General features: G+C 38.5%; 1 protein-coding gene and 1 long non-coding RNA gene across 2 annotated transcripts in view; one reads left to right on the forward strand and one right to left on the reverse strand.

Moving 5' to 3' along the window:
• Nucleotides 1-24636, reverse strand: part of LOC131809196 (uncharacterized) — a 91092-nt gene that overhangs the window by 21043 nt on the left and 45413 nt on the right. The window contains exons 2-4 of the long non-coding RNA XR_009345086.1: nt 6677-6974; nt 5741-5801; nt 1350-1500 (exon numbers count right to left, since the gene is read on the reverse strand). This is a non-coding gene — a long non-coding RNA (uncharacterized LOC131809196). The remainder of the gene's footprint in view (nt 1-1349; nt 1501-5740; nt 5802-6676; nt 6975-24636) is intronic.
• CLCA2 (chloride channel accessory 2) overlaps nt 1-24636 on the forward strand; it is a 37989-nt gene that overhangs the window by 9296 nt on the left and 4057 nt on the right. The window contains exons 6-13 of the mRNA XM_059135957.1: nt 691-918; nt 4583-4813; nt 5649-5826; nt 6832-6938; nt 9242-9466; nt 12031-12301; nt 15338-15508; nt 19336-19569. Of these exons, the coding sequence (XP_058991940.1) occupies nt 691-918; nt 4583-4813; nt 5649-5826; nt 6832-6938; nt 9242-9466; nt 12031-12301; nt 15338-15508; nt 19336-19569 (1645 nt within the window). The remainder of the gene's footprint in view (nt 1-690; nt 919-4582; nt 4814-5648; nt 5827-6831; nt 6939-9241; nt 9467-12030; nt 12302-15337; nt 15509-19335; nt 19570-24636) is intronic.

Below are 24636 nucleotides of genomic sequence, written 5' to 3' on the forward strand. Positions count from 1 at the left end.
CCCATGGCTCTGCTAGCAGGAAGTACCTACTCTGCAGGAATACAGCCACTGAGAATAGGCGGTAACATTACTTTGCAATGCAAACCATACTTTAAAAAAGGGTGGCATATGTTTGGTATTATTAATTGATTTTATCTCTATTTCCAAATGGGGAGAAAGATCAGGAAGTAGGTTTAAGTTGGGGTTTTTTCCCCTTATCCTATTCTTACAGAGACCAATATTTGAACTAGATCAATTTATGTTGACTGATCAATAAATAAAGGCACAGGTGGGCCATTAACTATAGTTCCAAGGAATAGGCTGACCCAGATAACATCTTGTAGAGTGTTTTCTTTAACACACTATCATACTAACAGAGGTGGAAGATTGTTTTGTTTCCTTAAGACTAAGATATATATACACGGTCTGCTCTCTGTTTTCCAAGTGCAAACAGACTATAATTTAGACTGATCCCAAGTACCACAAAGGTGCCAATGTTTCAAGCAAAGGTTGTGAAGGTATATTTGTAAACTCACTGTCATTCTTGAAGTGATAAAGGACTGCTATAGCACTGCTGATATCTCATGTTTCAGCTTACCATGCCTGTTTAACTTTAGTTGCTTGAGAAGAATTATGTCTAATATGAAAGGAGTGTCTTTATTCTCTGATAGAGAATATTCTTTCTCTGATAGAGAATTATTCTTTTTCTAGGTGGTTGAATTCTGTAATGCACGTACCCACAACCAGGAAGCTCCAAACCTACAGAACCAAATGTGCAGCCTCAGAAGTGCGTGGGATGTAATCACAGACTCTGCTGACTTTAACCACAGCTTTCCCATGAATGGGACTGAACTTCCGCCTCCTCCTGTGTTCTCCCTTGTTCAGGCTGGTAACAAAGTGGTGTGTCTAGTCCTAGATGTGTCCAGTAAGATGGCAGAGGTAATAATTTGAACCAAAACGACTGTAAGCCATTCTTGTTGGGGTTTTTTTGTTTTCTTTTTTTCTTTAATTCTTTTCATTTTCAGAGGTTAAGGGCAGAAGAGGAGAGGCCAAAGGTATGGAATTGTCATGCATTTCATCTTTTCTTGGGGACAGGAGGAACAAATTTAGAATGTAGGCCAGAAATTGAGATAAGGCAGATAAATGAAACCCACAGATAATCCCTAGCCCTGATTTTTTGCTACTAATTGAAACTTTTTTCCAACCAAGACCCTTTTACAAAACTCTGACGTGTAAGAGAATCTCTTGTCTGGCCATATTTTGCTCACTGGTACACAACCCTTGCTGAGGTAAGAAATGGTGAGTTCGCAAAGAGTGTACATATCCACTGTGTGTGTGTTTTCCATGTCACCATGAATAGAAAACCATACCTCAGTCATGCAGGAAGCTCACAGCCTTCCAGAAAACCACTTCTGAAAACCCAGCACTCTCAGATAATGGTTAAAATTTTAGTCTCTCCTAGCTTCTTCACTTGCTGTCTATAATCAGGAGCAAAATAATCTTCCTGAACTGTTCTCTCATCTGTAAAATAGGGAGTATAATACCTACTTTTAGTGTTGTGACAGAATCAGCTTATACTAGTTCACTAGAGTCAACTGTTAAATTTTAGGAAATTTGCAAGCCAGTAGTTAAATATAGACATTATTAAAAATTAAACTCTGTAGATTTAGAGTTAAGTAACATATATTTTTTAAAAAACATAATACATGCTTAAAACTCATTACTTCCTGATTATTTTCCTACTATTTTTTACTGTTATCTATGACCAGAGTCAGTAAATAACAGTTCATGGGCCAAATTTGGCCCATCGCCTGTTTTTGCATAGCCCGTAGGCTACAAATGGATTTGCCCTTTAAATGGCTTAGAAAAAAATCAAGAAAGTAATAATATTCCATGATATGTGAATAAATTACATGAATTTCAAATTCCAGTGTCCATCAATAAAACTGTATTGGAACACAGCAACACTCATTTATTTTCATCTTATCTCTGGCCACTTCAATGCTAAAACAGCAGAGTTGAGTAGTTGCAACAGAGACCATATGGCCCACCAAGCCTAAAACCTTTAACTTTCTGTCACTTTTCTGAAAATGTCTGGTGATCTCTGATCTATGCTCTTAAGATTATTTCTGGCCTGTTATATATGTATGGTCTACTATTACACATCTCTTCCCCAACTCTGACTTCAGTGATGTCACAGTGACAGCTTGAAATCAGCCATGGTGGGAATATTTGCCCCACAGAAATTGTCAATTGCAACAAAGTCTCTCTCTTCTCTCTTTCTTTTGCCAGAAATCCAGTTTTTTAAAATACATTTTCCAGCATACCACCATCTACTTCATAAAGCTGCTGAGGGGGAATAAATGAGAAAATGAATATGAAGGTTTTGGTTCAGAAATGGTAGTTATTATTTTATTATAGTACTTATCCTAAGGAAGAGTTTATCCTCTTGTATTCTCTAGATTAACAGTCCCAGAAAATTTGCCTTTCTTGACTTGTTTCTGAAATATTAGGAGCTCCACTAATACATTCAGCATATGGATAGTTTTGTAATCCTGCTTGCCTGCAGTCGACTAGGGCATCATCTTTTAAAATATGGTCTCAGGGTAATTTATATTGGCTAGCTGCCTCTATTGAGGAAGAATAAGTACAGCGAAAGTGATCATTTTATTTGAGAGGAGACGTAAAGGAAGCAGAAGAGAAATAAGCCTAAAGTCATAGCAAAACAAGCTTCCTTCCCTTTTCCTGCCAATATTGTACTTGAACCAACATGGCCATTCATTCATTAGGTGCCTGTACTGTTCTGGCTTGGGGGATGCAAAGATGACAGAACATAGTCTCTGCTTCAAAATGCTCACAGTTTGGGGCACCTGGGTGGCTCATCTGGTTAAGTGTCTGTTCATTTCGGCTCAGATCGTGATCTTAGGGTCATCAGATGGAGCCCCACAACAGGCTCCATTCTCATCAGGAAATCTGCTTGAGATTCTTTCCCTCTGTCCCACCCCCCCTACTCTCTCACTCAAATAATCAAGTCTTTTAAAAATGCTCACAATCTAATGATGGATCCACAACGTGCACATGTGAATAAATATAATACAATGTGACAAGGCTCCAAAGAGGTGTGAGTTGCTGTGGGAACATTGATGAGGCAGTATCTAGTGCCGTAGAAGAAAGTAACTGAGAATGACTTCACTGAGAGAATGAACTTGGAGTTAATCTTGAAGAAGGAGGAGGTACTTTCTAGGTTAGATAATGTGAAGGAGAAAAAGGGAGGAAGGCCAGGGAAGGGATGAATTTGTGCAGTGGCCAACAGGCAAAATTAGAAAAATGTGTTTGGGGGAAGTACATTAGCTAGTGTGGTTATAACTAACATTGGATGTGTCTAAGGAAATGGCAGATAAGTTGGAGGGATAATATGAACTGGAGAGAAATTTAAGACAGTGAGCTGATAGGACTTTTCAAGAATATGGGGACTGATAACAGAGGGTAATAAAAGACAGCTCTAGGCTTTTAGCTTAACTAGTTGGGAGTGGAAATCCTGATTAATAAGAGTGAATTAATTATAAAAAAGAATGATGACTTGATGACATGGTTAGCAAATAGGTGCTATTTACCGAGTGCTGGCTAGAAGTCCATTTTGCAGATGAGAAAACTGAAGCTACAAAAGATGAGCGATTTCTCTATGGTCACATAATTAGCAAAAGTTGAAGGCGGGAGTCAAAGTTCTTGCTTCATCCACTCTACCAACTTCTTCCCCAATACCGTATAAGAAACAGCATTGGGGAAGGGAGGCAATGAATTCAAAGTGTCTCAAGTTTGAGACACCTGTGGGATGTTAAATTGGTGATGTTTCCTAAGCAATGTGAAATGTAGGTCCAGATATTAAGGGAGATGTCTGGGTTGGAGACAGAGACTACAGTGATCCCTGAGCTGGTGGTCACTGCAGCTCAGCTTACTGCTCGCACAGCCTTCAGAACAAGTGACCCTGCTGAACATCAGGATTATCACCTGCCTAAACCTGGTCGTTAATACCACTCTGTAACTGATTAACACTTCGAAGTATAACTGTACTGCCATATATGTATCTCAATTGATCCTCATAGCAATTCTATTTTCATAAATAAGAAAAATACTATTATGCCCACTTTATAGATGAAGTGCCCAGTCTAAGATGACCACAGTAACAGAGCATAGTGTGAGCACACATATCCTAACTGCTACCTCTCTCTATTATCAGGTCTCTTTGCAGTGTTTCCTGTTACCCAGACTGGATTTTAAAAGAAGCAGTTACAAATCTGGTTTTAACTGGTTTCAGAGATCTTGAATTCTGAGTTGGAGAGAAAGAGTGGGATGATGTGTTCTTAGATAGTGGTAAATGTAAGCAGGGTTCTAAACCACGCCCCCCTCCTTGAAAAGCATTTCTTTTTTGCAATTAATCAAACAAGATTCCAGCATTGCATCACACTTTATAGCTCAAAAAATTACAATCTGACATTGCTAAATGATTCGCTTAAATATTTGCTGATGGAGTTGTTTAGTCATACTTTCATCTACAACCAAATGTTATTATTTTTCTTTCTTTTTTTTCCTTTTTGGGACATAGGCTGAAAGACTCCTTAAACTGCAACAAGCAGCAGAATTCTACTTGATGCATATTGTTGAAATCCTTACCTTTGTGGGCATCGTCAGTTTCAACAGCAAAGGGGAGATCAGAGCCCAGCTACACCAAATTAACAGCGACGATGACCGAAAGCTGTTGGTTTCACATCTGCCTATGACTGTGTCAGCAGAAGCAGAAACCAGCATTTGCTCAGGGCTTAAGAAGGGATTTGAGGTACAGTAGAGCACCCCCTGCCTCAAATCACCATCACTTTCTTTCCTTCATTTTGTGGTTATCTGTTTTGGGGTTATCTGTTCTGATAACAGATTCTGATTTGGGGTTATCTGTTACAGTGTGGTCATAACAGCCTTAACTGTAAGAGAGTAGCGATGGATTATTTTAAGGTCAGGAACCATATCTTATTTAGCATTAAGCCCTATGTGTCTAGCAAAGTACCTGTCACGTAATAGTTGCTCAATAAATGCTTATTGAAGGAATAAGTAAATAAATAATAAATACAATGGTCAAGACTGGGGGACTTCAGCATCATCTAGACAATTTCTAACATTGTCCCTATCCATTCTGGGACTGTCCCAACTATAGCCATTTTTACCAGGTTTTCTGGTCAAAATCAGCTTGTCTGTCTTCTGTGTGTAGTCATTCTAGACCTATCTAATTCTAATGCATAGCCAAGGTTGAGAACCACTGCTCTAAGTCCTCTTAGTGGTCATTCACTGGACATCAGAGGCAGTGATAACACATAAGAATGTGCCCCCATATCCTCTATCATGGACCCTATTCTAAACCAGGGGCATGCTGTGATGATTCGAACAGGAAGAGTCCCTCTCCACAAGCAAACCAGTAATGGCATGTAGGGTGACAAGTCCTGTGTCCTGGAATGGAGTGAGTTGAGGACGGAATGGGGATGGGCATGGAGAGCAGCAAGCCACAGAAGACCTCAAAGAGGCATATGCCTCAAAGGTGGAGAATCTGGAATGAGTTAATTCTTCTGTTTAATAAGAAGATTTGAATTATATTTCCTTCTAAATGACTGGTACTCTGTGTTCAGGTGGTTGAAAAACTGAATGGAAAAGCCCATGGCTCTGTGATGATATTAGTGACTAGTGGAGATGATGAGCATGTTGGCAACTGTTTACTTACCGTGCTCAGCAGTGGTTCAACCATTCATTCCATTGCCCTGGGTTCATCTGTGGTTGAAAATCTAGAGGAATTATCACATCGTACAGGTAAATATATTTCTACAAATTTATAGTTTAGAGTACTTGAATATTTAAAGCACAACCATGAAGCTTAGATTATGTCAATAAAATGTGTGGCCTAAGTGGAAAAAATATAGAAACAGTTATCTTAAGGAAAACAACACAGAAATCATTGTTAAAATCTGCCAAAATTTTGCAGACTTTTTTTTTTTTTTTTTTTTTTTTTAGAGAGGGAGAGAGAGAAGGGGGTGGGGAAGGGGTAGAAGGAGAGGAAGAGAGAGAAGAGAGAATCTCAAGCAGATTCCACTCCCAGTGGACTATCTCAAGACCTTGAGATCATGACCTGAGCCAAAATCAAGAGTTGGACACCCAACCAACTGAGACACCAAGGTGCCCCAAATTTTCCTAACTTTTAAATATTTTCCTTAGAAGGTGCCAATTATATAGATACAATGAAAATATAATTTTATCATTTCTTTGTTAAACCAATCTGATCATATATAATCACAGAGGTAAAAATTTTTAAGATTAAATGCACTAACTTCCATGATAAGGACACATACCATATTGTAAGATACATATTTTTTTGTTCCAAATGAGGCATGAAATAATTTTATCTTATATTCCTTATAATTAATAAAAATGACTATTTCTGACTTAAAAACTGAAAACTGGATTTTATTGAATTATTATTGAAAGCAATGTTTTCAGAATATAAACGAAAATGTAAATATATAGCAATGATAGATAGGAATTACCCTAGGCTGTCTAGAAATTACTTTATTTACAAGAATATTTAATAAATATCTATCCTATACCAGATAGAGGCTTAGACCTTGACATTATGGCTGTAAACAAAACAGATAAAACCACTCACCTCTGCTGCTTACCATGTGGCCGGTAGGATACTATGCAAAGCAAGTCAAGCCCAACTCCTTCCCCATAAGAAAGGTTGTTGAAAAAGACCTAACGTGTTATTTTTTGTTTTATTTTATACATTTTAATAGTTAACATCCTAATCATGTATTTCAGGAGGTTTAAAGTTCTTTGTTCCAGATAACTCAAACTCCAACAGCATGATTGATGCGTTCAGTAGAATTTCTCCTGGAACCGGAGACATTTTTCAACAACATTTTCAGGTCAGGTTCTGCTTGGTGTTACACCTACAGACTGGGCTGGAGGGGCAGGGAGGAGGAAGCAAGAAAAATAGATGAATTTTGCAAACTGCCTCATTAATCTTATTTGAATACGTAGTAATTCTTGCACAGAAGGCTTTCTTTTTTTAAAGATTTTATTTATTTGACAGAGAGAGAGAGATCACAAGCAGGCAGAGAGGGAGAGGCAGGCAGAGAGAGAGGGGGAAGCAGGCTCCCTGCCAAGCAGAGAGCCCGACTAGGGCCCTGATCCCAGGACCCTGAAATCACTGACTCTGAAATCCCTGAGCAAAAGGCAGAGGCTCAACCCACTGAGCCACCCAGGCACCCAGACAGAAGGCTTTTAATGAGCTTCTTGGTCTCCCCAAAGCCCAGATTCACTTTTACCTGATGTCTGCTTTTCTTCACCCTAGGAGTAATCTCCAATTGCTATCTCAGCCTTTTAAGGTCTGGAAGCAGAGCGTGCTCCTTCCTAAAAGCTCAAAATGAGGGTGGAGGTGGGGAGGAAGTAAGGCCAAGAAGAAAAGTAAGAAACCGTGTCTTCAGTTTTAGTTCTATAATAACTTTCATCAGTCGTAATCTTTTACCATTTTTGGCTTCTTTAAAAACTTCTTTGAAGCTCCTCCCTCATATTACCAGTATCAACTATTTCATTAAATTCTAAAAAAATTTAAATATCTCTTTGACTACTGCAATTTACTAGACTTTGCTCACAAAGGCTTCCTCAAATCAAGCCATTTTCAAAGGGCCAGAGTTTTTCTAGGTGCTTTAAAGATATTTTGAACCTAACTGAGGGTTTGGACAAAATTTTATCTGCTGTTTCCTTACAGATGGTAAGTGAACCTGCTAAGTTAATGACTTGATGGGAACAACGGAGGCAGTTAAATTATTCTTAGAAAATATTTAACATGAAGATTATGTGTACACTGTAAGGCAATAGCCACAATTCCATCATTAGAAGTGAGAAAAGGTGAACCATAAATGAGAATATATATTATAAATTAGATTGCAATGGGCTCTTCCAAATAATCTACCATATAATTTCTTCTTTAATAATGTGAAATAAAAACAAATGTTCAAGAAAGTTTTTTAAAAATTTAACAAAATATTATTCATACGGCTCAAACTAGCCTCATGTTCCCAAACTTGGCCACCGCTCCCCAGTTATATGTCATTAATCTCACTAGACCTTGGGCAGAAACTATACCTAAATCCTCTTCAACAGCTCAGGCCCAGCACAGAATGTGTCCTGGTAGTCAGCAGTCCACAAACACTTGTAAAATAGACTTCAACAAATAATCCACAGTGTTTCTGCTGTCATCTACCAAAAATTTTACATGCTTCCAAGTTTGGGCAGTATTACAGAACATTACGCAGCATGTTTATTTAATAAATAAAAATTTTCCAAGTTATTTACTGACTTGTGTCTGTTGTGACTACACAGTGATTAAGTGTGGGGTCTCTGATGTCAGCTTGCCTGGGCTTTATCCCAGTGTCGACTCCTTGCCATGTGACAACTGGACACAGGACTTCTCTAAGCTGCGGTCTTCTCATCTGTGGATGTGGATAACAAAAGTACTCACCTCAGAGGGTTTTCATGAGGATTAAGTGAGATAATATATGTAAAGCATTTCGCACAGTGCTGTCATGGGCTTGCACTCTGTATGTGTTGTATACATACACACACACGTGTGTGCACATGGCTTATGGTGAATGGTTAAATAATAATTTTAATGTACCCAAGACCCCTGAAACTCAGTGTTTTATTCCTTATTAAAATATATAAAAGTAGGGGTGCCCAGGTGGCTCCATCATTTGAGAGTTGGCTTGATCTCAGCTCAGGTCTTGATTTCAGAGTCATGAGTTTAAGCCTCCCACTAGGCTCTGTGCCCATAAAAGTATCTAAAGAGATAATGTATAAATTAAACCCTTCGGCACACTCACAAACAAAAAAATTTTAAGAAGCTTGTTATTATAATTGCTGAGGCTAATGTTGATTTGGATAAGAACTAGTATGAGAACAGCTAAAATCTCTCCGTAAAAAATAACGAAGGGACACTTGCATTAACTGTAATATAATATTTTATATCTTTTGTACTCCTATAGTATATAATATTTTGCTTTGGCAAGGTGTTTTTATGAAAAGTAATTTATCTAAATATCGTACATGTCAATAAATTATTTTTATTTTTGCCCAGTTATTTGTGTTTGCCCAGAAATAAAGAAAAAGATGAAAAGTTTATGCTTACACTAGAAACTTTCACATATATGTGTATTTTCTCAAACAGCTCCAAAGTACAGGTGAAAATGTTAAACCTCACCATCAATTGAAAGACTCTGTGACTGTGGATAACAGTGTGGGCAATGACACTACCTTTCTAGTCACATGGCAGACCAGTGGCCCCCCTGAGATTTTATTACTTGATCCTAATGGAAGAAAATACTACACAAATAATTTTGCCACCAATCCATCTTTGCAGACTGCTTGTCTCTGTGTTCCAGGAACTGCTGAGGTAGGTACTGTGAGCTTGTTCATAATGATGACTCGTAGATAAGTACATAACTTTCAGTTGAATCACGTAATTAAGTGTACTTTATAAAGAAATCCCATTCTGATCAAAATTTTACTTTAAATTCATACAAACACATTTTGTGAATGTTAAAAATTAAGAGAAACAACTAAGGTATGTTCAAAACATCAAATAATGGATATCAAAGTCTTCTCTCTTCATAGTAGAAATTAACATGTGCATAGTACAAATAATTTTTTTGCTTACTTTCTTCTTTGCAAAATTCACACAGTTATCTATATGCTTAGCAAAAAAAAAAAAAAAAAAAAAAAAAAAAAAAAAAAAAAAAAAAACCAAAACAACTATGCCTAGAATTTATAATATGAATATATGCAATACATGTTTTTGAGAATCTGCTATGTGCTGGGTCTTGTTCTGGGTGCTTTACAATAAAATAACCTGGTAGGAATGAGAACAGCATACTCAGCATATAGGAATGATGCACAGGCTTTGGGGGAAGGTGACTGCTTCTTGAAGTTGAAACATCAAAATGGAAATATGAAGGATAAAGAGGCCAGAGGTGTCAACGACATTCTCAGCAGAGGAAATAGCACATAGAAAGGCTCAGAAAAAAAGAGAATATAGCTCTTCATAGAACTACAAGTAGGTCAACATGGATGAACTACACAGCAGCATGGAAGGTGGAGATTTAGGGGAAAGAAAGAGAGGAAGTGATGAGGTTAGACACAAACAGCAGCCATGTTAGCAAGGGCTCTGTATGCCCAAAAAAGCAAGAAGAGCTTGAGTCCTAAAGCGGTTCTCAGCGGGGTGGTGAATTAACAAGGTCCATTCGTACACTGCCCAAGTGCAGTCCTTCCTCAGCACTATCGGTTCTCTTGGGTCCCAGATCCCTGTTGCAGCCTCTGCTGGGGCTTCCCTGCATCTGGGCTTCATCTCTACCCCACTGATTCTTCTGAAGCATCTGATTAAACCTATCTCCTATTCAAAACTCATTGGTGGTCTCAGGATAAAATCCATGTGATTACTGATATATATCAGGCCATTTATGTTATGACTTTTGCCCAAGCTAATTTCTTAATCCTCTTCCCAAACACTTTCTGCTCTGCTCCTCCTTACTTTTTTCTCAACTCATCATGTTCTTTCCACGTCATGTTCTTTGTATAAAAACCAAGAACACTTTACCTATTTTTTTGCCTTTGCCTGACCTCTTAGTCTGCATTAGGTGCCCTGTAGCAAAACAAACATTACATCCAAAGAGAAGGTTTTGATATGGAAATTTGTATTAAGTATCTGTTACTGATGTTATGATTATAAAAAAAGAAAGAAAGAAAGAAAAGAATAAATAGATGATCTTAATACTTGAATTATGCCCTCAGAGGAAAATAGCCAAGCACATGAATCCCAATGAAGTAGGCTGGGTAGGGTGTGGTAGCATCTTTACTTTCCACATTGAGTCAAAACTTAACCACTTGCTGTTTTCTCTTTCCTCTCATGCTCTACTGTGTTCCCCCTGTTACTTCTAGGGTTTAATAAGAAGCAACAGTGGGATGTGTGGGTAGCTCAGTCAGTTGGGCCACCAACTCTTGGTTTAGGCTCAGTTCATGATCTCACGGTTATGAGACAGAGCCCTGCATTAGGCTCCGTGCTGAGTGTGGAGCCTGCTTGAGAGTCTCTCTCTCCCCCCCACCATGTGCCCCTCCCCCCACTTGTGCATGCTCACTCTCTCTCTCTCTCTCTCTTTCTTTCTCTCTCTAAAAATTAAAAATAAAAAAAAAAGCAACAGCAAGAATGGGAAAAAAGGATATTTATATTAATCTTATCCAAAGAACAAATTTCTGTTATTTGTAGTTTAAGCTTTTTTTTTTTCTTTCTTTCTGATATTCTTTTGCAGGTTTTCCCCAGGCTACCTAGACAGGTAAAAGACAATGGTAGTTAGAAATATTTCTATATATTTCTCAACACAGACATTGTAGAATACTGGTTTATTAAAAAACTGTATTCCATTTCTTGGTCTTCAGTAGTGTATGTGGGTTTTGTTGCTTGAGATTTCTGGATATCAGGGTGGGGGTTGAAGGACATGAAAGGAAGGAAGGATACTATTGCTTTTTAATCGAATTCACATAAATCATTATCATCGACTTAGCTTACTGTAATTTTTTCAATTGTAGAAAAGGAATAAAAACATTGAAATTTCTTTTGGGTGAAGAGGCTCAAATTAATATTTACAAAATACTTTGAAGCCAGACACATCATTATTTTCTAAAAATGTGAATTAAAATATGTCTTCCCTACAAAGAAGTTCATGGTATAATTCCCTAAAGAGTTACCTAACAATAAAAGTGGGTTGTTCTGTGAAAGCCATGTAAACAGTGAATTGTTATCCCTTAACAGATCTTACTTTTCCTGACATTCTTCTGTAGTTAATTCAGAAGATACAGCATCAACAAAATAAGATTAAAACCCCTAGGAGCTTAGACTTATGTGCTAAAATTAAGGGTTGGTTTTTTCCTTCACATGTGACAAAACAAAAAGACTTTGTTTTGCAGCCTGGGCTCTGGACCTACACTCTGAACAATACCCACCATTCTCGTCAAGCCTTGAAAGTGACAGTGACCTCTCGTGCCTCCAGCTCAGCCAGGCCCCCTGCTACTGTGGAAGCCTTTGTGGAAAGAGATAGCACCCATTTCCCCCATCCAGTGATGATTTATGCAAATGTGAGAAAGGGGATTTATCCCATTCTTAATGCCACTGTAACCGCTATAATTGAGCCAGAGGCTGCAGACCCTGTTGCACTGGACCTTTTTGACAATGGAGCAGGTAACTAGGAATGTCATGTCGTTTTTGTCTTTTTTCACGTTCTCAAGAGCTGTTGTGTTATGATGCTGCCATATCAATCTTAAACTTATCTGTAAAAGTCCTTCAATTTGATTATTTTTCTCATCGAATCATTTGAGATTTTCAAGTCCTGAAGAGAGTCACTGACGTACTGAGTAGTTATGGGTCCCAGCTGCACAAGGAAAGAGAATGTGAACTCGGGAAGTATCCTTCAGGTTCCTTGGTGTGGCTGTGGGGTGGACAAAAGGGTGGGAGGAAGTAGCTTGATACCTAGGTCTTAGTTTTTGTTTGGCCAGTGACACTAGCAGCTCATCGAGGTCACAGAGAACAGGCTTTTATGTCCTCGGGACATGGCCATATTCCTCTAAGGTTTGCCAGCTGTATTATTCACTGAAATAACAAGATTGGACAATTAAAATAGCAAATGAAAACTCAAGAAGTAAGATGCAGTGGTGATCTCCTCAGGCCCAGGAGTGAAGAGAAAATTGGAAACTGCTTGTATGACCCAGGAGATAACCCCAGACTATTCTTTAGCCAAGCAGCAGGGATGATAAGAGGGAAGAGACTGTGTTTATGAGTTTACATGTGTGATTTGTTCACAAGATGATCAGGCCAGCAAGCCTAGTGGAATCATGATGGAGGTTTTCCCACCACTGGGAAAACAAAGTCAAAGAAAGAAAAAAAACAAACCCTGCTTCAAGCACTCATTCTGCACATGGAGTTCAGAATCTCGTCATCACACCTCACACACAGCACAGCATCAGGCCGGGAAATAGCAGCTTCTAGACTCTTTCTGACTCTTTTTGACTTAAAAACAAACTCCTTTGTTGTTTTATCCTTTCTGTTCTGTTCTTTACCTAAATTAAATTCTCAGAAGGACAACAGAATCTCAGAATCTATGTGGGTAGCCACAAGTATTTGATCTCCTAATAAACCACACTCCTGCACTCTGGTGTTTGAAAGATAATGATTTTTTCAAGAGTCTTGGTTTTGGCAAGCTGCTAGCATCTTGCTATGGCAATCCCCTATGATGTCTGTGAGACAAAAGTTCATTCAAAGGATTTTAGTTCAAATCTACCTCAGAGGAACAGCAGAGAAGTCCTCTCATTTTGCCTGTTGGAATGGATCCAAATGAATGTCTCGTGCTCTGATTGCTTATCCATGGCCACACCTTTTAGTTTCTGTATATAGTCCCAAAATACACTTTGCAGAACGCTTCTCCTTTGCTTCAACCTGCGGGCTAGCCTGGAGAATAGATCCTGTTCTCTTAGGAGAGATCACCTGAGTCAACCCAGCAGCTTTTATATTTATTCCCTGGAACCATTTCATTTATTTGATGTCTAAATTTATACTCTAGGGGTGCCTGGTGGCTCAGTTGATTAAGGGTCAGACTCTTGATTGTGGCTCAGGTAATGATCTCAGCCTGATGAGATCAAGCCCAGTGTTGGGTATGCGCTGGGCATGGAGCCTACTTAAGATTCTCTCTCTCCCCCTCTCCCTCTGTCCCTCCTCCTGCTCACACTCTTTCACTCAAAAAAATATTATACTCTAATGAAAGAAACAATGGAAAGTATTGCCTAGGCACGAAAGTATAAATTTAGGTTCCCCCTCCCCCAATACTTAACACATAGCTAAAACTTATTTTTATAATGGAAGTAGTATTTATATGCTGTTAGATTCATGAACAATAATAAAATGTATACTTATGAAGTGCCTTATAATTTAAAATGTGCTTTCTCGTGAACACTCTGAGATTAAAAAATGCAACAGTCTTGTGAGATAAGTTGCCCCTGCTTTATAGATGTAGAAACTGCGGGTCAGAGAGATTATTTCACCGCTACTACCTCATGAATCCAGACCTTAAAACCAAGTCCCACGACCTCCAAGCTAGTGTTCTTTCCCATTTCTTTCTGAATCAGGGATTAAAAGAGGTGGATGTAGTAACTGTGGCTTGGAGAGATTTTCCTTTATCATTTCTTAACAAATAGATTGACCTAATTAACCAGTAAACCACTAAATACCAAGATTTTATTTCTTTCCAATAGATAAAAAATTTTTAGACCTATTATGAGAATAAGTTGCTCAGCACTTTTTATTTTAATTCAATATACTCCTACTTTTCTCACGTTAAGGAGTAGCCCTGCCTTTGCAGTGGGGAGTTGAGAGCACTTTAGTAGTGATACAGAGCTAGGGGCCAAGGCAGAGTGTGTGGTGTGAACTGACTCCAAGATAGGACAAGCCATTTGCCTGGGGGTGGAGGCGGGGCGGGCGACTGCACTTGAAGAGTGAATGTGTTCTGCACTTGGGCTAAGCTATACCTTGCACAGCTATCCTGAAGTCTGGGCCTCCCCAGTATTCAGCCATGGACTTGGTTCGCAATTGAACTGCTCTTCAAGGAAAGTCTAGCACTGGCCAAGCTTTCCAAATGCCTCCTGAAGCAAATCACAGTGGATGGAACCAAAGCCTGTCAAACCCCAAGCCAGCAAACCCCTCAGAATCTAGAACAACAGTTCCATGTACCCACTAATGAGGAAATTAATTTCACATTACCTTTTAAACTACGAGATTTTTTTTCATCAGGGCTCTGGGGTGTTTATAAATCCCTTGAAATTATATGAAATGTGTATATATGCATCTATATTTATTTCCTGGAACAGAATAGCTTTTATCTTAAAGAGTCTATAACCATAAGCAAAAAGAATATGTTTGATTTCCATGAGAAACTAGTATTTTCAGTGGTAAGAAGGAGAGCTCTAAACATGATTATTAAATGTTTTATTAGCACTGAAGCCCAATTCATTCACCTTCAGAAAATAATTTTTTAGAGGTTAAGGAATCACAGGGAGAAGTTAAGGAACTGTTGGATTTTAATATTAAAAGTAGCTATGACCATGACTGGATTTGCTAAAATGGGAAGAAAGAATCAGTGTAAAGCTTATTATTTAATGATTTAATCAAATATTAGTAATCAACTGTGATGACAAGTGGTGATATTGAGCTTTCTTTTTATATATGCAGGTGCTGATATTATAAAAAATGATGGAATTTACTCAAGATATTTTTTCTCCTTTGCTGCAAATGGTAGATATAGCTTGAAAGTGCATGTCAGTCACTCCCCCAGCCTAAGCGGCCTAGCCTATTCTATTCCAGGGAGTCGTGCTATGTACATACCGGGTTACATAGCAAATGGTAAGAATCATGAGCACCATTATTTGAGTAACATCATTTAATATATATATATATATATATATATATATATATATATATATATATATCTGGGTGTATGTGTGTGTGCGCGTGTGTGTGTGTGTGTGTGAGAGAGAGAGAGAGAGAGTAAGAAGAGAATGAGAAAGAGAGATGGAATTTCAAAACCCTTTACGTTTGGGGTGCCTGGGTGGCTCAGTGGGTTAAGCCTCTGCCTTCAGCTCAGGTCATGATCTCAGGGTCCTGGGATCAAGCCCCACATCGGGCTCTCTGCTCAGCGAGGAGCCTGCTTCCCCTTCTCTTCTGCCTGCCTCTCTGCCTACTTGTGATCTCTCTCTATATATCAAATAAAATTTTTTTAAAAACCCTTTATGCTTAAGTAATATCTAATTTGTGCTATCTCTTCAATCCTCAGTGATTCAAAGTAGTCAATCAGGAAGGCAATAGATAACTCCCACAGATATTTGGTATATTCATTTTAGTCATTATTTTGACCTCTTTCTTATGGCTGTTTCATCAAAATTATTGACAATTAAAAGAAATTTATTGATTTTTTTTTTCTCACTCACAGCTCCTGTATTTCCTCTATCGAGGTTTAGGCAAGAAAAAGAGGCAAAAGTTGATAGCAGTTGAAAGAAGGAAGCAAATAGCCCAAACAATCCACACAAAAATGAGTTCCTGAATAAATGTGAATTTGGATGTTACAGACAACTGACTGATTCCTGAAGATGTGCTTCTTCCTTTAAGGGAAAAGCACCAAATAAATAGAAGATATACGTCTTTTCTTAACACCATTGTTATAGTTCCTGAAGGGAAGCAGTGGTTAAAGTATTTAGTGGCACGAAAACAGAGCAGCTCCCATTATCTAATGAAGTGTGTGAAGAATGAAGACAAACAAAAATACTCTGTAATCATTTTAAACAATCTCAGAAAGCATATCTTAACATTCTTATTTCCAAAACTGCAGAATCTTTATGAACACTTTTCATGAATTTTAGCAGCTTATAACTAATCATAACTATTCCATATACATGATTCCAGATTTTTGGTTTTTAAGTACCCTTAAGTAGAAAATAATCAAGATGCTCCAGTGAATTTGCATCTCCTGATAATTTTAGTTTTGCCTAAAATATAATTTACTTTCCTGTGTATTTACTTTGGTTTACATCAAAACCTGTGTAAATTAAATTGCAAGGTAACATGGCTTTACAGCGTGGATATGATTTCACATATAGATATAATACTTTAGTTATAAATAAATATCCCTTCTTTCATTTATACTTCAAACATATTTGAAGGCTTACTAGGTGATAGGCTTAGTCCTAGGAACTTGGGATGGCCAGCAGAATAAGACTTGATTCCTACTGAAGAGCTTGAAGGCTTCCTTTTTGTCTGATATCTTTCTAAAATCTATGTGTCTGAAGGATACACATATCAGCATCTAGTATACAGTGAGACTGGAAAAGTAATATTCAACTGTATTTTTTATTTGTGTATTTTGTAGAGGCTCTGAGCAGCACAGAAAGAAAAAGGTAGGCTTCCCTAGGCATGTCTACTAAATATAACATTCACTTTATCAGTTCACTTTTAGAAGACCACTTTGAGCACACACTTCATTAAATAATGGGAGCTGCTCTATTTTCATGCCACCAAATCTCCAGACACAAGAGTGCACCCTTCTCCTCTCCAAAGGCCAGTGTCTCTGCTGGATCTGCTCTGGATCCCATCCAGAGGCCTTGAGAGCTCACCCTTTCATGGGCCCACTCTACCGACCCCTCTGAGCAGCATTCAAGCATGAATTATCATCCCATATTTTTAAAAAAATTTATTGTTTGTCTCCCTTCAGATACTGTCCACCTCCCTGTCATCAACTTCCTTGACATTAGTCTAAACTTGCTGCCGACATTTTCTCACCTCCAATTTTGACTTTGTTCACCGCAGTCTGACTTCCACCCAAGCTCTAGCCCTAGTCACCTGTGACCACTCTGCTGTTAAGTCCAAAGAATATATGTCAGTTCTCAGCAGTGTCTGTCACAACTGATTGATTTTGTCTTTGTCATCTCTTGGCTTCTACAATTACCTCTTATGCTCTGGATTTTCTTTTTTTTTGGATGGCGGGGGAGTCAGGCTCCTTTTCTGGCTCCTCCTTTTCTATCAAGCCTCTAAGTGTTGGCAGTTCTCAGAGCTCAGGTCTAAACTTCTTACCCTATCACCTGGAGCCACTCTGCCTGGGTTCGGAACCTTGCTCCTCCATCTACTGCTAGCTGTGTGGCTTTGGGCAAGTTACTTAGTTTCTGTTTGCTTTAGCTGCATCATCTTGAAAAGGGGGGCTGTAATAACTGTGCTCTCCTCTAGCATTGCTAGGAAAATTAAATAGTCGATATATGTAAGATAAATAAGTACCTGGCAAGTAGTGAGCCAAGGACTCAATAAATGCTATTGATCATTACAGTTCAAATTGTTATTAGGTAACCTCATTAACCCGTATGGGTTTAATAATATCTATAGGCTAATAACTTCCCAATTCATAAGTTTAAAATTATTAAATCTAAATAAAATCTCTTTTTTGAGCTAGAAATCCATGTCTAACTGGCTCCTTGTCATCTTCAAATAGATATTTTAAAGGAATCACAAACCAGTCTCCTTCCCTTTAGCTTGCTTCTCCTTCCAAGTTGCTCATTTTAGAAATCTGGGAGCGGTTTCTTTTTCTTTTCTTTCTTTCTTTCTTTTTTTTTTTTTTTTCCCCCTACCAACTTTCTCTCCTTCACCATTCCATACTCAAACCCATCACCAGCTTGTATTGATTTTATTTCCAAATCACATCTCAAACTGCCTACTTCTGTCTTCCTCCCCACTGCCGTCACCCAGCCCACCCTGCCATGTTACCCTGTCTGGACTGCTGCAGTGGCTATCTCAACAGCCCAGTGTTTGCCCATTCTCTAATGAGAGCAGCCACAGTGACCTGTTAGGAAGAAATGGGGTCATGTCACTGCCCTGCTTCCCCACAGCTTGTAAGATTAAACTCTAAAATCATTAGAGTAGGTTGCAAGGGCCTTTACGAGCCTCTATGAGTCTTCTCTGGTCTTAAACTACTTGCCTCCTTGTTTTAAATTTTTTCTAATTTCAAGGCTTTTTAGGGCCTCAGAGTTTTTACACAACCTGTTCCCTCTGCCTGAGATATTATACTTCCACTCTGCCTGGCTGACTCCTACTCACCCTTTAGGATGCCTTTAAATGTTACTTCCTTGAGAACACTATAAATTATGTACCTGTGTTATTTTTCTTCACAGCACCCTGTCTTTTTTTTCTTATGTTTATCATGACTTATAAACATAGTTTTATTAGTATGACTATAAATTCTAAGAGGGATACTCTTTTATCTGTGATTACTACCCTCAAAATATTTATTTAGTGAAAGGATGGATGAATGAATGAATGAACAAATGAATGAATGAATTGTGGAAAAAACAAATTCAATTATTCTAAGGATGTCGTAAAGAAAAAAAGGTTGTGTTGTTTTTTTTTAAAGATTTTCATTTATTTATTTGACAAAGAGAGAGATCACAAGTAGGCAGAGAGGCAGGCTGGGGGTGGGGGGGAAGAAGGCTTCCTGCTGAGCAAAGAGCCTGATGTGGGACTCCATCCCAGGGACCCTGAGATCATGACCTGAGCTGAAAGCAGTGGCTTAAGCCACTGAGCCACCCAGGTGTCCCCAAAAAAAGTTTTTAAAATGTCTCTCCGGAATCTCTCAAAAACAAGCTATTTGGGAAAGGGTTACTTGTTGTTTTTGGCTGTTCTTTTCTTGGTCACAGGCAACATTCAAATGAATACCCCAAGAAAATCAGCAGGCAGGAGTGAGGAGGAGCAAAAATGGGGCTTTAGCCGAATAAGTTCCGGAGGCTCCTTTTCCGTGCTAGGAGTTCCAGCCGGCCCCCATCCTAATGTGTTTCCACCTTGCAAAATCACTGACCTGCATGCTGTCAAAGTGGAAGAGGAGGTGACTTTATCTTGGACAGCACCTGGAGAAGACTATGACCAAGGCCAGGGTAGGTTTCTTGTTTCACTCCCTGTGTTTCTACCAGGTAGCGTTTCTAATAACTATGTCAGGGGTTTGCTGGGTAAAAATAGCTTTGAGGGCTTTGAGCCAACCAAGCTGCAGAGGGTTGTTATGAAAAGCTTTGAGCTGTTGGTAGGGCCTTATATGCTGGAGTGTAGGAACAGGAGCTTGTCAGCTCCCCCAGAACTGAAAAAGCCCTAGTAAAAGAACTGACACTGATCATCTAGCAATCTTGACTGGAAACATAAATACCGTATGTAAGAGTAGTGTAGTCAACAGAAATGGGTTCTGCATTACAGAGCATGGGCTTCTAAATACCGGAGGTTATTTAGTTTTCTGAAGATTAGATAGTGGATAGTGAATTCAAAGATTTACAAGTCACAGGGGAATAATTCCCATAAGTCATGCAAAACTTGGTCCATTTTCACCCCCACTTCTGGCCATCCCTTTTGTTAGGGAGACTAGACCCAGTTCTGTTAGGTGGGCTTTCTTACCCTTGTGTGCATGAACACTGATGAAGTTCTTTCTCAACATTCCTTTTTCCAAGGTCTACACTAGATTCAGGCTTCCTGCATCATTTCTTGATCCCTGTAGCAACTCAACAAAATAACTTTCCTCAGAGAATAATTTTTCTAACAGCTTTGCCATCACCAAAACATGGTTATCATTGATTATACATTAGATACTTTCTTTCCTGTTGCCTCTGATTGAGATGCCTGTAGGAACCAACCTTCTCTATTGAAAGCTTACTTTTTCAATATCAGTCAAAGTGACCACCTTTGGCCTTTGCCAGTCTTTTTCCAACTTGGGTCATCTTTATTTGGCTTATAATTCTTTACCCATTTACTACATGCATCAGAAAGCATCTCAACTACAAATAATTCTGTGCTCCTGAGGAACATCTCTATTGTAGCTTTGTCTTCCTGCTCTTTTATCCAATCTGTCTCTTTGGGTCAGAGAAGAAAGAAGTGAAATACTTTACACTCTGAATTAAGGATTCTCCCATTTTAAAGATTGGAGATGTGCAATGATTGAAACTCTTGGATGGGTATGTCCTTTGTATAAAGGAAAAAGCTGTAATATACATGTCAGGAAAAAAATTGTTCCCACTCTGGCTTTCAGTCCAGCTGTTTGATCTTTGGCCAGTTGCTTAGCCTCTATTGGCTTCAGTTTCCTCATACGGAAAATAGGACTACAAATATTTATTTCATAAGGTACCGTGAAGAGGAAACGAAGTGACGCATATAAAATCAGAGAGGGAAGAGAAAGTATGCCAAGTTTCCTGGGGCGCTGGTTTGTCGCTAAGGCCTTCTATCTAGCTTTTTATTTAGATTTAAGGAGCCACAAGCACTCCCACCTATATTTAAAGGTAAGAGTGGTGCCACCTAGTGGCACCTCATGAGAACCTAGTGTTCTCACTTGCCTCAGTGCCTCCCTTAGAAACCCCTCCTGTACTGAAAGAGACGAATGCAAGTTCAGTCTCCCATTTCTGTTGGAAACTGTTTCTTTCAAGAGCCCTAGGAATTTCAACTACACTGCTGAATTAAAAGAGGAGAAAGAAAGTGTGCAGTGTTAGTGGTTATTAACGTCTTGAAAAGAAGAAATACAACCATATGGGACTTTAGAATTGGCATCCCAAATGGAATAGAGAGATCTTCATGCATCTTCACTGATGAGAGGGATGATTGAAGTAGACCTGGCTTGTTATAATATAAAAAACCATAAACCACAAAAGATAAGGGGGGTGGTGCCTGGTTGTGTATTAAGTTGCTAAAATCACTGTCATAACTGATCTGATAATTCAGCAAAATTAGTCATGAATAGACCAACTAACAAATAGGTACCTGTTTAATCCATAAACATGTGGTTTCATTGCCTATTTTCCCTCACAAGTTCTTGTCTAGAAAGGCGTTCTCACCTTTATGATCAGAGTTAAAAATAATGGGGGTATGTCTCTGGCTTCACAATTATAAAAAATGTGACTATTCTTAGGAAACCTGTTAGCAATAAATGAATATCTCATATATGGACAAGTATATAAGTATTTTTCCAGGTAGCAGCCCTTTACTATACACAATATCCTAGAAAAGATGACCCGTTATGCAGAATAAACAAAACATCAGACCGCCATTATGTATACAGACTAGGCATTATGGAAATGGGTTACTTCATTGGGTTTTCATTAAAAGTCTGGGGTAAAATAATTGCTAAAACTGAGTACCAAGCATGTTGTGCATCTCCTTTGTATTTCTTTTTTAGAAATTAGGAACACCTGGGTGGCTCAGTCTATAAAGCGTCCACCTTTGGCTCAGGTCATAAAGCGTCCACCTTTGGCTCAGGTCACCATCCCAGAGTCCTGGCATCGAGTGCTACATAAATAAAATCTTTAAAAAAGTAATTAAAGTGAAAATACATTTATTAAGCTACTGTTCATGCCCAACACAGCACTAAACATTATATAAGCATAATTTAAGATGGTCATTGCACTCTAAGAATTTATAACCATACGCTGAGGGAAAAAAAAAGGCACAAAATGGTCAAAAACCACAGATTAACACAGTGCCGTTTGTATGGCTTGGAAGCCACAGAAATTAAAAGGCTGTAGAAATCAGTGTGGATGGGAGCAGAGGAGAAGCCAGGTTCTTACACCAGGACCCAAGCAGAACCCTTGGAGTGGGGCCAGACTCCAAAAAGTGCCAATCTTGTACCTCCTTCCCTGCATTAACTACCTTCCCTATGTGCCTAACAGCCTGACATTCACACTCTTCCTCTGACATCGTTTCACCATGTTCTTATATAACCATTGCTACAACCTACTATCTTTAAAAATTGTTGAAAATGTGCTGCTTCTGAAGAAGCTGTTCCATAACAGCAATTGTTCTTTCCACTAGCCCTCCTCTATCCCTCAGTTATACATACTATAAGCTGGAAGAGGACTTAATGTAGGAGAGACCCAAAATAATCCTTAGGGGATGAACTGGATTTCAAGTGAAGAGAGGAAGTAGCAACTGTTAACAGTTGAGAGAGCTCCCTGAAGATAGGACTAAGTCTTCAGCTTCCTGCCCCAGACCTCAGTCTTTCTCAGAACTTTCCCTACTAGGAATTTACTGATAAAGATACTAATTGAGACGTAAGCCTCAATAACTGGAAAAGCAGCACAGTTACTGGGAAATAAGAAACAGGAGGGAGTGTAGCCAGGAAGGGTAGCCTAGTGGGAGGCTGCACGGCACCGTGCTAAGGTATTGGGCTGTGAAATCAGACACCACATTTTACCTGTGTAATGAGGCAAGTTACTTAATTTCTCTCACCTTCTGATTATTAATCTGCAAAAGCAGATAGGACGAGTAGCTATCTCAGAGTGTTGTTAAGAGAGTTGAATGAAGTAAGGCACAGAGAGGGATTAAAACGATGTCTGGTCCATACTAAGTGTTCGATAAATGCCAACATTTGTAACAGTTTGGAGACAGAAGAGATCTTAAAGATGTGCTAGTTTGACCCCGTTGTTTCAAATGTAAGCGAATGACCCAGAGAGTCTAAGTGTCTTGTCCAAGGCCATAGAGCTACTTTCATTGGCTAAAATACACTGTGAAAAAAGAGAGACCAAACCTAGAGATATATACCCAACAGGTCAAAAACGCAGAACCAGTCTGACTTCTCTTTCTCACAAGGAGAGAAGTAACATAACAAGTACTGTAAGTGGAAGGTGCTTCTCCATGAATGCATGAACTGAGTTTGAGTCTTTGCAGTTGCATAGCTGTTCTGCATAAAGTTTAATTGGTGCTCATAGTAGAAAGGAATGGGATTTGGAGTTGGAAGAAATGAATTCATTTCCAACACTACTATTTCCTAACTATTCATCATGGTAGCACATTTAACTTCCCGAGTCCCTACCTTTTTATTTAAAATGAGATGATCAATTTCACACAGAGAGAGCAGCGGATGTGGAAAACCTTTGTTAATGCTAAGACTTATGAAATATTACTTGTTTCATTATCTAGGAGAGGACTCTGGGAAAGCACCATGGAGCGGGCTTTCTCCAGAGAGAGCAATGGACATGTTCCACTGTGAGTGTAGAGAGGATGGTCAGCCTAGCTTCTCACCCATGTCTGCCCCCCTATATTGGAACCACCTCAGGAAGCCCAGTGGGTTTACTCAGAGGGAAGCAGCTGATTGATAAATTTGAATATAAAAGCTATTTTGTTTTGACAACTGTCTCTAAGGGTGTTTTATTCTAACTACTAGGCAGGATAGAAATAGTCTATCAAAAATTATTGGAAACTGTTCAAAACATAGTCATCAGAATATTTTCATTTTTAACTAAAACTTGAAATATCCTATGGTTTTCATTCCTCAGAACAAAATCCTTCTTTGAAGCTGCTCTATTCATTATTAAATTTATTTTTTGCCATTGTAGATAAGAATTATCATATAGTAAGAGTGGGTTAGTACTACAGGTGGCTTCCATTTTTGCATAATTATTTATTATTCATAATTTTAGTTTTGAATTGGTAATACATTCACATGGTTGAAAATCAAAATGGCACAACAGTGTGAATGTAACACTTAAAAAGTGCTGAACTATACCTTCAACTGTACACATTAAAATTGGTTAAGATGATAAATTTTATGTTATATGTATCTTACTCCAATTTTGAAGAATCAAAACAATATAAGGAAAATCAAAATAATAAAATTCCTGCCAACAGCTTCTCCAAATTTAGCTTTTCTCTAACATGCAGTTTTTTTTAACCTATCACAGACTGCCCTGAATTAATGTCATACCACTTCACATATAATGTGAGAATCTTTCAAAAGTATAATTCCATGTACCCTCCATCATCTTTTGTGATGCTGCTGTCATATATTGTGCTGCTATATTTTTATAAAGACCACATTGCATTGTTATGGCTTCTGTTTTAAACAATCCATTGTCTTTTTGATAAATTTTAAAGAGAAAAAAGTGACCCTTTTTAGTAACCCATATAGTCACCATTTCTAGTCTTCCTTTCTGTAGGTCTGCATTTTTCTCTATCACCATTTCGCTTGTAGCTCAGGT

The sequence above is a fragment of the Mustela lutreola genome, chromosome 10 (genome assembly GCF_030435805.1).
Source record: "Mustela lutreola isolate mMusLut2 chromosome 10, mMusLut2.pri, whole genome shotgun sequence".
In the NCBI taxonomy this organism is placed as follows: Eukaryota; Metazoa; Chordata; class Mammalia; order Carnivora; family Mustelidae; genus Mustela; species Mustela lutreola.